At 33.1% G+C, this 15,138-nt stretch overlaps 1 protein-coding gene across 1 annotated transcript; it reads left to right on the top strand.

The window, feature by feature from the left end:
• Positions 1-13,658: 13,658 nt before the first annotated feature.
• Positions 13,659-14,609, top strand: LOC145953450 (uncharacterized). Its single transcript, XM_083067407.1, has one exon. The coding sequence runs from the start codon at positions 13,659-13,661 to the stop codon at positions 14,607-14,609; it is 951 nt and encodes a 316-aa protein (XP_082923533.1).
• The last annotated feature ends 529 nt before the right edge of the window (positions 14,610-15,138 follow it).

Genomic DNA, 15,138 nt, shown 5'->3' with positions numbered 1-15,138 from the left:
GTAACGATGTTTATTAGCTACTCTTAATAGAGTGATAACATGACACACGAAATTACAATGTTACTAATGAATTAAAAAAATAATATTTTATGTCTTGATTCTTTCAATGACAGGAAACACAAATTACTTTCACAAATCAAAGGAATAGTCATGCACATCAACCATTTATCACCTACAAATCAAAATCAAAAGCTAATTATCCATCATCATTAAATACTTTTTGCTTTTAATATTTAATATTTTATATGCATTAAATTAATTTTATAAATTTTATTATAAATTTTTTATAAATTAAAATATTATTTATTATGTTTAATTAAATTAATATTAGATTATAATAATTACATTAATTTTTTAAGTTGTCAAAAAGTAAAGTGTTAATGAAAAAAATTATAAAAATGTAGGGTTGCTTATAAGATTCCACCATAGAGCAAAACTTGTAAAAATATAATGAGTTGTTTAAAAATGATGTGGCATGACTGGTCCCATTTAAAATAAAATAAGAATCTTAATAATTTATTTATAACAACTACCATTTGAGAGGCTTTTAATTTTTTTAATTAATAAAGAATTTTATTAGTTTAATTGTTTATAAGTGTTTACTTTATCTTTTAAAATAAATAATTTTATTATTATAGCACAATTTTTTTTTTAACTTTTGGTTCTAGTGGTATTTTAGCATATCATATTGTAAAATAATAATTACGGATGTGTGTTTAAATAATATTATAAAATTCAAATGTAAATTATATTTAATAAATGCATAAATTAATATTATAGAATTTCTTTGACTGAATTAATGTTATAGATAAAATTATATATATATATATAGAGAGAGAGAGAGGAGGAATCCATTTTTTTAAGAGTAAGTCTACCTATATTTACTCCGTTCAATAACTCATGCACTGCATCAAATCTCAATGATCCAACCGTTAAATTTAAAATTTTTAATGCAAATTTTTAAAAAATTTGAAAACTATTTGATACTTATTCATTTCATTAATTCAAATTGATGGATAATCATACAAATATTTTATACGTCACTTTGAATTAATGAAACGAAGTATCAAATAGTTTTCAAGTATTTTAAAAATTTACAGAATTGATCTATACGTTAAGAATTTTAAATTTAATAGTTAAATCGTTGACATTTGATATAGAACACGAATTATTAAACAGAATAAGTGTAGGTAGACTAACTCCGAGAGTAAACATATAAATTCTCGTACATACATATATATATATATATATATATACATGAGAGAGAGGGAGGGTGAGTGTGTGTTTTCATGATAAAGTTAAATGTAAATGTGTGTAAATAAACAAGTTTTATGTTTATTGCATTTAATTAATATTTAATTTAATTAATGTTATTAAAGTCAAATGTAAATTACATTTATTAAATACAATAATTAATATTATAAAATTTCTTTGACTAATATTATCGAATAAAAATTCTATATATATATATATATATATATATTAGGGATGACAAAAATATTCGCACCCGCGAGTATTTGCGGGTAAAATCCGTTACGGATAATAAATGGATAGGCTAATTGGGTACCCGCAGATAATGAGGACGGATAATTTTTTACCCGTTTATAAACAGGGCGGGGGCGGGTATGATGATATCCATACCTGCAGATACTCGTTTAATAATCTTTCTTCCTAATTATTCTTGTACCACATAACCCTAAAACTACACTCTCTCATCTTTGTGATATGAGACTTTCACTTACTTGTGAGATTGATGTATTTTAAGTTAATGATTATCTTGCATTTTTATTATTATTTCAACAAAATTAACGTTAAATACAAGTTCAAAATTAACATTAAAATTTTATTTTTAATATTTCAATGACATTAAATATAAAATTATTTGTAATATAATTTTTTTAATTTCTTAAAAAATTTATAAATATTCATGGATATTTGTGGGTATTCAAGAAGTTCATGGATACCTGCACAAAATATGGGGTGAATATGAGGTCAATTTTCATCTAGCTGGGCGGGGATGAATTTACTATTACTCGCCCTATGAAACCTCATTGTCATCCCATATATATATATATATATATATATATGTGTGTGTGTGTGTGTGTGTGTGCGTGTGCGCGTGCGTGTGTTTTCATGATATGAAATATGTGCGTGTTTGAAATGCATTTTTATTTTATAATATTTATAATTTAATTTTTTATAAAAAAAAGTATTAAGAAAAAATTAAGTTTAATGTAAATGTGGGCGTAAATAAACAAGTATTATATTTATTACATTTAATTAATATTCAACTTAAATAATATTATTAATGTCAAATGTAAAATATATTTAATAAGTATAATAATTAATATTTAATTTTTTAATAGAATTAATATTATAGAATAAAAATTGTGTGTGTTCATGTATTTCAATTAATTGTATATTATATTAAATAAATATTTAAGTCTTGAAAATTTACAAATTTTTAAATGTTTAAAGAGAAAATTTTAGCATCTTGGATGTGGAGTAAGATTATCTTTTAAAGGATGCCTTTAATGTCTTTTTTTCAGTCCATAGATATGTCAAATATAATATTTCAAAACTTTTCTCTCAGAAAAAATAATATTTCAAAACTTACCATTAAGAATTAATTTACATTCACGTTATATGAGTTTTACTAACTAGATCAACCCCCCATGTCTCATAGCATGCTTGAAATGTATACAAAATGAATGTGATAATCTATACATTTAATAAACAATAGACTTATCACATTTAATTAAAATTTTAAATTTAATAATATTATTAAAATTAAATATAAATATATTTAGTAAATAAGAAATTAATATTATATAACAATATAATCAATTCTTTATAAATTATAATAATATATATTTTTTGTTTAATAATAATAATAATAATAATTACAACAACATTGATAATTTACAACAATATATAAAAGTGATAGTCTCTTTTTCATACATAATTTTTTAGACAATTTTATCCTTTTAATAACTACTAAACTTCTAAATCACCCTCAATCATTAATTCACTATCGTAAAGTGGTCACTTTTTATGTTTCTTTTTATGTTTTTCTATAAATCTCTAATTAACTACTTATTCTATTGTTTCATTTTTTTTATCTTTTTAAAATAACAAAGACATGTAGTGTTTCTTCTCTACTAGTAGTATTAATAGTAGTGCGTAGAAACTATTCTTTTACGAATTACAATTTTTTATTCTTTTTATATAATATTTATTACAATATATAATTGTATATTATATATAATAAAAAAATCAATATTATTGATATAAATCCTAGTGGAGAAAGAGTTACTTTATATATTTATTCTTGACATGTTTTAAAAGAAAGTAATTGTAAAAAATAAATATTAAGATTTTAAAGTAAATATTTGTATTGGGCTTTTTTTCATTACAAAGAGTGAGTAGTATACATTTAGAGTAAATAAGTCTAATTAAAAATAGAAACTAATGAGGTGATTATTAAATTCTATCTTCTTTATAATGTATATATATATATATAATATATATAATAGTAAAAGTGAGAGTTTTATCAATTATATTAGTCATACTTATGATCAAAAGAATTAGTGTTCTTACCAGAATCTCTAGGTGCTCTAAGAAAGTTGACATTTTCCACACTCCATTTGTTAATGGTAAGGAGGGACACCTGTAAAGACACTTCAATGCACAAGTTAGAGAAACGTCTAGGATAAGTGTAAAATTAGGGTTAAAATGATATTTGATTCCCTTATATATAAGTGATTGATCTTATCTCTAGGTTTGAAAATAATAATTATATGATATCCTATAGATACGTTTTAGTGATTGTGTAGATATATTGTTCTTGATAACTTGATCTTTAATGGGATTCGAGATTTCTAGAGATATGGTGCGAAAATTATCCCTTGATCATTGGAGATATAAATACCTAGGTTATCTCTTAGATTTAGCATAGGTCAACTGATGAAGTTGTTTGGCCAGCCCAAGCTTACCATAAGCTCAACTCGGCTTGTTCAAGTTGAGTAGTACATATCCCCTCAATTCCGAGCTTTATAAGGAGTGAAGGAATTAGTAATTAATAAGCTGATTAACTCTGGTTGATCGAGTGATGGGGCCGTTGGCATATGGCTACGCTTTGATGGTTTCTCGCATGCTTTAATGAGTAATTAATGCTCTTTTAAGTAAGAAGATATGAGTTATTTACTTAGTGGTAAATTTGAATATAGGTTTTTGATTTGTAGAGAGTAACTGGTAGTTATCTTTCTTTCTATTAAAAGTAGGGATGACAAATAAACTCGTACCCGTGGGTAATACCCGAACCCGTCTTAACTTTGACGGGGAATACCCGGTTTGACCGAGTACGGGTATGGGTACGGGCATATACATACTCGCCCCGTACCCGTACCCGTCCCTAATTGAATTATGTTAAAAAAAATTAATATTTTATTATGTGTAATTATTTATTATAATGTGAAACATTTATAGTTGTTTAATTATTAAGAAATCTCTTGATTAAAATATGAGGTAGAGAAACAATTTAATTATAATTATAATATAATGTAAAAATAATTTAAAAATATTGTGTATTTTTTTTGCAAAAAAAAAAATAATAATTTTTTACGGGTACGGGTACGGGTATACCCAATACTCGACGGGGACGGGGATGGGGACAGAAATCATATACCCGGCGAGTACGAGTACGGGTACGAGGATGGGTATCATGAAACTCGTACCCAACCCGCCCCGCCCCGTTGCCATCCCTAATTAAAAGGGTTGTCTTATTGACTATGCATTTCACACCGTTCCTCGTTGTTTCATCTTGTTTGTGACTCCTTTGTTTACATTCACACATTGTGTTGGAGACTTGTAAATTTTTAGGTACCTTTATTTTTCTCTTAAACCCTAAATCCTAAACATGAAGTGGACTTGTGTGATATTCATTTGTTAGTGGCTTTGATGGAAAATTGTGTGTTGTTTAGGCCTTCATAGCCAAACTTGTTTTCCTCTCGCCTTTGCACAAAGGAGGACCGCATGTATTTGAGTGAAGAGACATATTCTCGCCTATTTATGTACATGTATTCTTGCATGTCCTTTTTATGGTATAGGAATTTGATGTAATTTGTTCTTTGTGTAGGTTTGGTGGAGAAAAAAACGTGGAAACAAATTAAGACTAAATTCAAAGTTAATAGTAGCAAGCAAAGGTTATTTGATGTGTTGAGACCAAGTTGGAGCGGTCGAAGAGGAGCTAGTGTCTCTGTTAGTGTGCAAGAGGAAAAATTCAACCCTGTCAAGGACTGTTGATAGCCCCACTTGTTAGTCGTCGAAGAAGACCAGCTTGGTGGGGATAAATAGAGCTTTGCGAGTTGTTGTATTAAGATTTGTATTTCCACTTTTGAAGAGGTGGAGGATGGAGAGCTCGACTCAGGGGTCGGAGATGGAGAGGAGGGATAATTCTATTTTTCATGTTGTTGCTTACTTAAAAGGACGAGGAAATTAGAAATGTTGCAGGCTTAGCTGGAAACTAGCTGTACTGAGAATTAGGACCTCGCAATGCAAATTATCTAAAGAAATGTGTGATGCTTTGCAGCTAAGTATGAAGGAACTAGTGATGTCAAAAGATTTAGGAAACATACACTAGTTAGACAATATGAACTCTTATGCATGAAGTAAGGAGAAAATATTTTTGATTTTCAAAAACGCTTCACACATTTAATAAATTATTTGATTGATCTTGGCAGAAAATTTGATAAGAAAGAGTTTAATCTAAAATTGTTGTAATGCCTAGATAGCACTTGGTAAGCTAAGGTGACTATAATTGAGGAACTTATGAAGTTTTCTTTTCAAATTTCTTGAGGTCCTGGAGTCTTTTTGTCTAACTTGTCTTTCTAGAAATTTTAAAATTGAAACTTATGAAGTTTCCTTTTCAAATTTTCTTTATATACCTCATCCCTCTCTTTGCAACTCTACTCACACTTAAGATATAACTAAATAAATGTTATACTTTTGGCTAGCATACTGATTGTCACAAGAAATAAAATGAACAGAAGTCTAAGTATTGAATTCATGGAGACTTGTGCTATGATTAATTAATTTAATAAAATTTTAATTAAGGAAAACTATAAAAGATTTGTTTGAAGAATGAATAAAAGTAAAGAATGTGTTTTTAGGGTTTCAACATCAGAAAGCAAATTAAAAAGATAGCTGAAAATTTATAATAAAATATACTAGGAATTGGTTTCTCTAACCTTTCCCACATGTATCCTCACCAATTATCATTAAATTTCAATAATTATTAGGTTAATCCAACAACCAATGAAAGCATTTTAACATTAATCCCTTAGGTGAGAAATTATAGGTTCCTTAATATAAATCTCAATTTCTTGATGAAGTTAATTAAGCAACCTACATTAAGATCAAAACTCTAAAATATTGACTCCTAGTAATAAGCATTATTAGTGATCTTATCTGGATCATAGTTTTAAAAGAGTTTTTCCAATCTCAGATAAATCTTATGGGATCATGCAATGGGTGATTAAATTAATCTAAACAATTAACTGAATAATATTTAATTCAATAAATATAGGAATAGTTACATGGATTGAGAGCCATCTACATCAAACCTAAAAAATGGGTGAATTAGTCGCTCATGGCTAATGGGATTGCACAAAGAACCAAAGGAAGGCTTTCAAGAACTCTATGATGGTTAATGCTAGTCACTATATTCTCTCAAATATTTCTAAAATATACAATTTGTGAAGTGTCTATCTCTATGTGTTGAATTCCCTTTTATAACATTTTAGATAGGTTTTTTCTCGTCCTAACTCACTTAAGCAGCCTAAATGGCTCACTTGAGAGAGCTTGTTGATAAACTTGACAAGTGCTTGCAGTGTTGACTCGCTCTAAGCAAGATTTCCTAATACTTCTTGGTTGCTCTAGGCCTCGTCTCACTCAAGCGACCAAAATTGCTCACTTAAGTGAGAGTTGACGGTTTAGTTCTCTTTCTCCGAGTCTTTAACTAGTCTCATCTTCTTCCTTTCTTTTCTCATACCTAAGGCACTAATAAAAATATGAAAAATACCTAAAACTCTAAGAATTCTATTAAATAAGCAAAACTAATTTTTAATGCTTATTTTTTTACAAGAACGAGACTCTAAAGTATAGAATATGCTTAATAATTGCCTAAATTGATTAAAAAATAACACAAACATGCAAGGATCACTAAGGACTTTTAAGCTTGTATTGTGGCTAGGCTACTAAGGAATTCATTATTTTTTTGGATTTACAAAAAACACCTAAGACTAAGAGAACATTCGGTCATGACATTCAAGTCTTTCTCTATTTTTTCATTCTTCAACAATTTATTTCAAACATCCTAAGACAGTCATTTTGTTTCTTTTTTCTATTTATATTTTTTCCTATTTTTGAATTTCTCATAATAGAAGGGGCATTAGAATTTTTTTACTTTTTTATTTTTGCTTGGAATATCTAGCATTCCAAAACTTTGTGGGTATAATGCATACCCACACCAAACTTAAAACCTTTTTCTCTATCATGACTAAATATTCTCCTGATCCCTAAGGCATAGCTAACAATTGTTTTTCTTGTGGCTCGGGTTTCTAATGAAACAAGACAAATTCAAGCATTTTGCCTCAACGGAGTAGCAAATGTTAAAACCAGTGTTTAAAAAACCGGACCGAACCGGCCGGTCGGACCGGTTGGACCGGGAACCGGTGGTCCAGTCGGTCCGAACCTTAAGTTGGATCGGTTATGCAGTCGACCCGTTTTAAACCGGATTGAACCGGTCAATTTTCCGGTTCAACCGGTGAACCGGTGGGTCAAACCGGTTCAACCACTTTTTTTTTTTTCTTTTAAATTTTTTTTAAGGGACCATAAACCACAAAAATAATAATGAAAATTGAATCTTTTAATGGAAGAACAAAGATTCTTATTAAATATAACAATGACTACTTGTTCTAATGTATTTGTTTATATAATATACAACTTAAATAACTTTTATAGTATATTATTAATTTTATATTATATTTAATAATATAATATATATGTAGATATTACATATATTATTTTGTGATATCAATTGCAAACATATTATATATGTACATATTATTTATATTTTTTATTTGTATTAATATACAGTTTAACATGTAATTTTTTATATATTTTTTACAAAATAAAAATAAAAATAATTTTAAATAAGATAGAAAAATTGAAATTTAAAATAAGATGTGAATTTATTAAAATTTATAAGTATAAAATATATTTAATATGAATATTTTTTTAATAAAAATAAATAAAAACCGAGTCATGCGGTTCAACTAGTGACCCACCGATTCAACCTTTGACCCACTGATCCAGTACCTTAACCGGTTCGATGACCGGTCTGATTTTTAAAACTATGGTTAAAACATTTCAATTTGGCTATTTTGCTCGATGGCTTAAAATTTCCAAACAATGTGTTGATCTATCCAAGAACACAAATGAAATCATACAATTGCAAGATTGAAGTAAATCACAAACTTCATGCCATAATTATTAGTCTTAAAGAAATAAACATAGACATCAATCAAATTCACTTCAAATTTTTACAATAGAGGACTCTACTTTTACCAAGTATAAAGTTAATTACTAATTAGTAAACATTAATAATGTTTAATATGAAAATATCTCAAGTAAAGTCCAACAAATATTAAAAAGGAATAATAATTGATCAAAAAGCATAAAAATAGAAAATGAAAACTTGGCCTCAATCCTCCATATTAGTGCTCTCCTCATTCGTAGCTTCACTTCCTCCTTGGCAAGCATCTCGTTGGTCCCTAAAGCTTGTTGGTCAAGCCACATGTGTTTCATAACTCTTAAAAGAATATCAGTACTATTTTTCTTCTTGTCTTTTTTTTATATTTATTTTAGACAAAAAATGACTTTAAAACATAGAATGTGCTTAACAATTGCCTAAATTCATTAGAAGATATAGACATATTTGACAATTATCAATAACTTAAGCCTAAGGTTACCTCAACACTAACCCTTACCCACAACAGGTTAAAACATAAATAAAACATTTACACATATATAATATAAATATGCATAAAAGGAAAAGTGTGTTGTTGCATCATTTTAACTTTTCAATATAATAATAATTACTTATTTCAATTTACACCCCCCAAATAATATCTTTTAAGAAGTTGTTATTATGCTTGTAGAGCACACACAAGAAAGGGGAGTTGAATCATGTCTATTAAGAACTTCAACAACACTATGCAAGCAATGTAGTAAAGAGACAAGTTAAGGGATTAAAACAAGACAAGGACACAAGCTTTTATGCTCATTTGTCTCTATTGTTAAGACTACGTCTAGTCTTTCGTATGTCACCATTGATTCAACCTAAGTAGCCTTTGATTTACCTCTTCAAGTAACTACCTATGTATTTTTCACACAAAGCTTTTCTAGCTTTCAAAGAAACCAAGTATTTTTTTAAAATGAAATTCCTCTATGAATCCTATCTAAAACACTTGGTTAAAGCTTGCAGGACAAAGCAAATGAATATCATCTTCTTTAAGACATGATATAACTATTTAGTACAAAAGAGAATTTTATAAAGAGAATGCTATAAGAGAAAAACATGCAAACATTTCAGATTATGTAACTTGTTTCTTTGTTGATCAAACTTTGTATTTATAATTAACCTTTAAAAATTACTATTGCAAATCCTTTGAAGTGTGCTAGTATATATGCTTCATTTTTCTTCTTTGTGTTTCAAAGTGTTTGTTGATGTCATTAATATTTTCATTAAATATATTTCACCAGATTGTCACTTCTTTAAGACATGATATAACTATTTAGTACAAAAGGGAATTTTATAAAGAGAATGCTATAAGAGAAAAACATGCAAACATTTCAAATTATGTAACTTGTTTCTTTGTTGATCAAACTTTGTATTTATAATTAACCTTTAAAAATTACTATTGCAAATCCTTTGAAGTGTGCTAGTATATATGCTTCATTTTTCTTCTTTGTGTTTCAAAGTGTTTGTTGGTGTCATTAATATTTTCATTAAATATATTTCACCAGATTGTCACTTCTTATATTATTCAAGGAGTCACTTGTAAACTTTTTTTTTGTTAAAGGGAATAGAACATTTTGTGTTTTTTTTTTTTTATAGTGAAACTAAGCACATTCTTCCTAAGGAATAGGTTTTATCTTTTCTATTTGAAAAATGGTCTTCATCCTTAAAAGTGTCACTTATCCCTTATAAGCTTGAGTGTGTTTATTCTATTAAGAAAGATGATAAAGATAGATAATGAAATATCTAGAAATATTAAATAATGCATTTTAAGACATACAATGGGCATCATTGATTCATTTCCTTATAAAACATTGTCTTGATATGTATTTGAGATAAAACCATGAAGCTTTTCTGTAAGCGTTTGGTCTTTCTTCTTCTGAAAACATATGTTTGTTATTATAAAAATATAAGCATTTTGGAGGTCTTATTTCGTCCTTTGTTCTAACAATTTTGTATGTTTCCAATAAAAAAGATGAATAATAAGGTTAGTTTTTTTTTTAATCTTTGTAAACTAACTTAGGATTAAACTTTTTATAGAGGTTGGTCCAACTTATGACTAACCTACCTCTTTAGTAATATAACTACTATGAATTTATTTATAACAAGTCCTAGATAAAAATTGAACTAGAGCTTTACATCAAAATAATACACTGGACGCGTATAAATAAATGATAATAATAGTCATGTGGCACAACTAACGTAATAAGGTTTTACATATTAATGACTTTATATTAAATACGCTAAGGTACACCTTCCCCCTAATTCTTGCATATACATGAGCTAAATATTGATTTTAGCATTGGAGTTCTTGTAGATAATGTTTTAAAAATTGGATTGCTTATCAAACAAGTCAAGATATTAAGTTAATAGGTTAGAAGTTATTTAGAAACTCATTCTTAAGTTGCCAATAAACTATTTAGAGTCAAAATATTTTGGTTTCTAATGAAAAATAATTAGAAACCAACTTTTAGTCTCTAATAACAATATAGAAATTTGTTTTCTAGACTATAATTAGAATGATGTTAGACTTTTTTAACCCGCTTTAGAGGTCTTAAGATCACATGTAAATGTCTCAAAACAAAAGATCATGTATAAAATTGATCTTTCTTGTATATTATTTTATTATATTTAATCTTAAAACTAATTGATTCTATTAAGTTGTATCTTGTGTTTGTTTTGTCTATAAATTTAATGTTTAGGGTTTGTGTTAATTTGGTTTTCCATTTCTTTGTTTGATTTATAATTTAAGGAAGTTAAACCTACACAATGAGGAAGACTATAAATAGGCACAACAATAGTTATTTACTTATAATTAATGATGTAGAAGAATTTTTGCAAGTATGGTACATTATATTTATGATTTAAAGATGATATCTCTTCATGGATTTTTAAATTGATTGATTGACTTTGAAATGATATTAACAAATGAATTTTATTATTGTCTTCTTCCATGTATTGAGTAATATTTTATAATTTGGACTAATGATCTACTCGATCAAAGATTACTTTCTATACCGTATGGTGCCGACTAGGCCGAACAATCCGAACGCTTTGCGTACCCGAACACGCCGAGTACCCGACACCACCGACCCCACACGAATGTACGGAACTTATCGGTACGGTCGGCCAAGGTCAACGTCATTACCGGCTTAATTACGGATAAATTAATTAGCATAAACTTCGGATCAGTCCCCTAATTTCCCGGGGCCCAACCCATAATCACGGCCCAACACGAACACCTATAAATAGAACTCCTGAGAGGTACGTAACTACTTTCGACCTACCGCATTTATTACGCCGAGTACTTACTTGAGCGTTGGAGTGTCTTTGCAGGCACCCCCCTCTCGCTTCGGACCGCCCGGATTGAACGAGAAGACCGAGACCCAAGACCAGACCTACTGCAACAAGGATAATTGGAGTGTGTATCCTAACACAGGAACATTTGGCGCCCACCGTGGGGCGGAAGAGACGTTTTCAGCCCCTTTCTTAACTCTACGACTGAGACCGAGATATGGTAGTGACCCGTAAAGGACAATCAACAACGACCCAACCGACTCACAACGTTAATACCGAAGCCAATCCCGCCATGACTAACCAAGAGCGTTACCCGTACGGAATGCCCCAAACTCAACCGGAACCCATGATACAGCAGGTCCAGCCGAATACTGATCAAACCCAACCAAATTTACAAGACGACCTCCGCGCGTTGCGGGAAGAAATGGCCACCATACGCAGGCAAAGAGAAGCCGACGCCCGGGAGCTAGCCGAGTTACGGCGGCAGAATGCCGAACTCCGGAACCTGAACCAAACTTGTGTGCCGTCCACCCCCACAGTCGTGGAAGAATCTGCCTATCACGCCCCGACTAAGCCGGTAACTCGAACGCCGAGCACCTCATTGGTAGCCAACAGGGCCGAAACCACCGTTCATTCCCTAAGACACCCCTTTTCACGGAGAATAATGGAAACAACCCTCATGGATCATTGGAAAAACCTCCCAATTGAGAAATATGACGGAACTTCCGACCCCGATGAACACCTGAATGTTTTCCTGACGCAGGCAACTCTCTCCACCCAAGACGACTCGGCCCTGTGCCGAATATTTCCCACCTCACTGAAAGGAAGAGCTCTAAACTGGTTCACCAGGTTGTCGAATTCTTCCATCGACTCGTTTGGCGAGTTGTCATCCCAGTTCACTTTGCAATTTGCGACGAGCAAGCCGTACAGGACGACCTCGTTGGCTTTAGCGGGAGTGTGTCAGGAGAAGAAGGAGAGTCTGAGATGTTTCATGGACCGGTTCAACAGGATTGCCATGGAGATCGGTGATCTCAACCCAGCCGTGGCGCTGGACCGATTGAGCACTGCCCTCAGGCCGGGACCGTTCGTCAATAGCTTATGCAAAAAGCCACCTGTGGACATGAATGATCTCCGACGCCGAGCTGAAAAATACATGCAAATGGAGGAGTTGGCCGAAACAAGAAATCAAGCTAGAGCCGAGGAGAATTACACTCGGAAGGAATCTAGCCGGGAACCAACAAAAAAGATCAATGCCGACCCCTCAAATTCCCGCCCCCCGAGAGGACCACGATACACAACGTACACTCCCCTCAACGCTAACAGGGCTAAGGTATTGGAGCAAGCCCTCTCGTCGGAAATCTTGGTAATACCAAAAAGAGCAAACACGCCCCCAAGAGCGGACAAAGCGAAAGCGTGCTGATTCCACCGAAACCGGGGGCACTCGACGGAAGAATGCTCGGCGCTAAAGGACAAGCTTGAGGACCTTATCAAGCAAGGTCACCTGAAGAACTTTGTCTCACCGCAAGACCACTGGCCAAGAGGGAGAGACGAAGAATACAGTCGGCGAACGTCACCACCAAGAGACCGACGTCACAGGTCCCGTTCGGCCGAAAGGAAAGACCATTCACGAAATTCAAGAGAAGACAACACTCGGCCGAGAAAGATAATAAACACGATCGCCGGGGGTTTCGCCGGAGGAGGCTCCACCTCTTCGGCTAGAAAGCGGCACCTCCGGGCAGTCCGAGATGTAAATACCGTGAACCAACAGAAAGCACCGAGGATGCCGACAATCACATTCTCGGACCGAGACTTTCGTGGTGTCGACCCCATCCAAGACGACCCTATGGTGATTTCAGTCGAGATGCACAACTGCATCGTGAAGAAAACCTTGGTCGACCAAGGGAGCTCCGCCGACATCTTGTACTGGAATACTTTTGTGCAGCTAGGGATTCCCGAGGAGAGCTTAGAGCCATATCACGAACCCCTGGTCGGTTTTTCTGGCGAAAGAGTGATGACGAGAGGGTGCATCGACCTGTATACCCGTTTCGGGTTCGACCAAAAGACTTCCCGAGAGATCAAGATCCGATACATCGTGGTACACGCCAACACGTCGTACAACGTTCTATTGGGCCGACCCTCGATCAACACGTTGGGGGCCATTGTTTCGACCCCCCACCTGTGCATGAAATTTCCATCGAGGGATAAGCAGGAGGTGATCACCGTGCATGCCGACCAAAAAACTGCAAGGGAGTGTTACCTCTCTAGTCTGAAGGTGCAGCCTCTGGCCGAGCCACCCGCGACAGCAAGAGGGGTAAACGTGGTTAGACAGGAGACAGCCGAGAGCATCGACCTCGATCCTCGTTTAGGGGAAGTGGAACGAATTGAGGCCGCCGAAGACCTCGTCCCTTTCCAGCTCGGCCGATCACCCGAACAAATCACCCAAATAGGATCCCAGTTGAGCGAAACTGATGCAAACCGAGTCAAGCAAACTGTCCGAGACAACAAAGACTTGTTTGCTTGGACGGCGTCAGACATGCCTGGGATAGACCCTGGTTTCTTGTGTCACCGATTAGCAGTGTGCCGAGACGCCCGACCGATAGCCCAAAAGAAAAGGAAAATGGGAGACGAGAAACGAAGGGCTGCAAATGTTGAGGTGCAAAAACTATTGCAAGCAAAGTTCATCCGAGAAGTTACCTACACCACGTGGCTGGCAAATGTAGTTCTGGTCTAGAAGTCAAATGGCAAATGGAGAATGTGTACCGACTACACCGACCTCAATAAAGCCTGCCTGAAGGATGCATACCCGCTCCCTTGTATTGATCGGCTTGTAGACGGTGCGTCAGGGCACGCAATCTTCAGCTTCTTGGATGCATATTCAGGTTATAACCAAATAAAAATGCACCCGGCCGATGAGGAAAAAACGGCGTTCATCACCGAAAGCGCCAATTTTTGTTACAAGGTAATGCCGTTCGAGTTGAAGAACGCTGGGGCAACCTATCAGAGGTTGATGGACAAGGTATTCCGAGATCAAATCGGTCGCAACATCGAGATTTACGTGGACGATATGGTGGTGAAATCTAACTCCATGGAAGATCACGCGGCCGATCTCGCCGAAGCATTCGGAGCATTGCGTAAACATAACATGCGACTCAACCCCGAGAAGTGCACTTTCGGGGTTAAGGGAGGTAAATTTCTTGGCTTTATGTTATCACCGAGAGGCATAGAAGCTAACCGAGACAAATGCCAAGCTGTAATAGATA

This window comes from Cajanus cajan, chromosome 11 (genome assembly GCF_000230855.2).
Source record: "Cajanus cajan strain Asha chromosome 11, NIPB_CcT2T_4, whole genome shotgun sequence".
Taxonomy (NCBI): Eukaryota; Viridiplantae; Streptophyta; class Magnoliopsida; order Fabales; family Fabaceae; genus Cajanus; species Cajanus cajan.
Note: the sequence above shows the minus strand (reverse complement) of the source record. Positions and strands in the feature narration are given on the sequence as shown.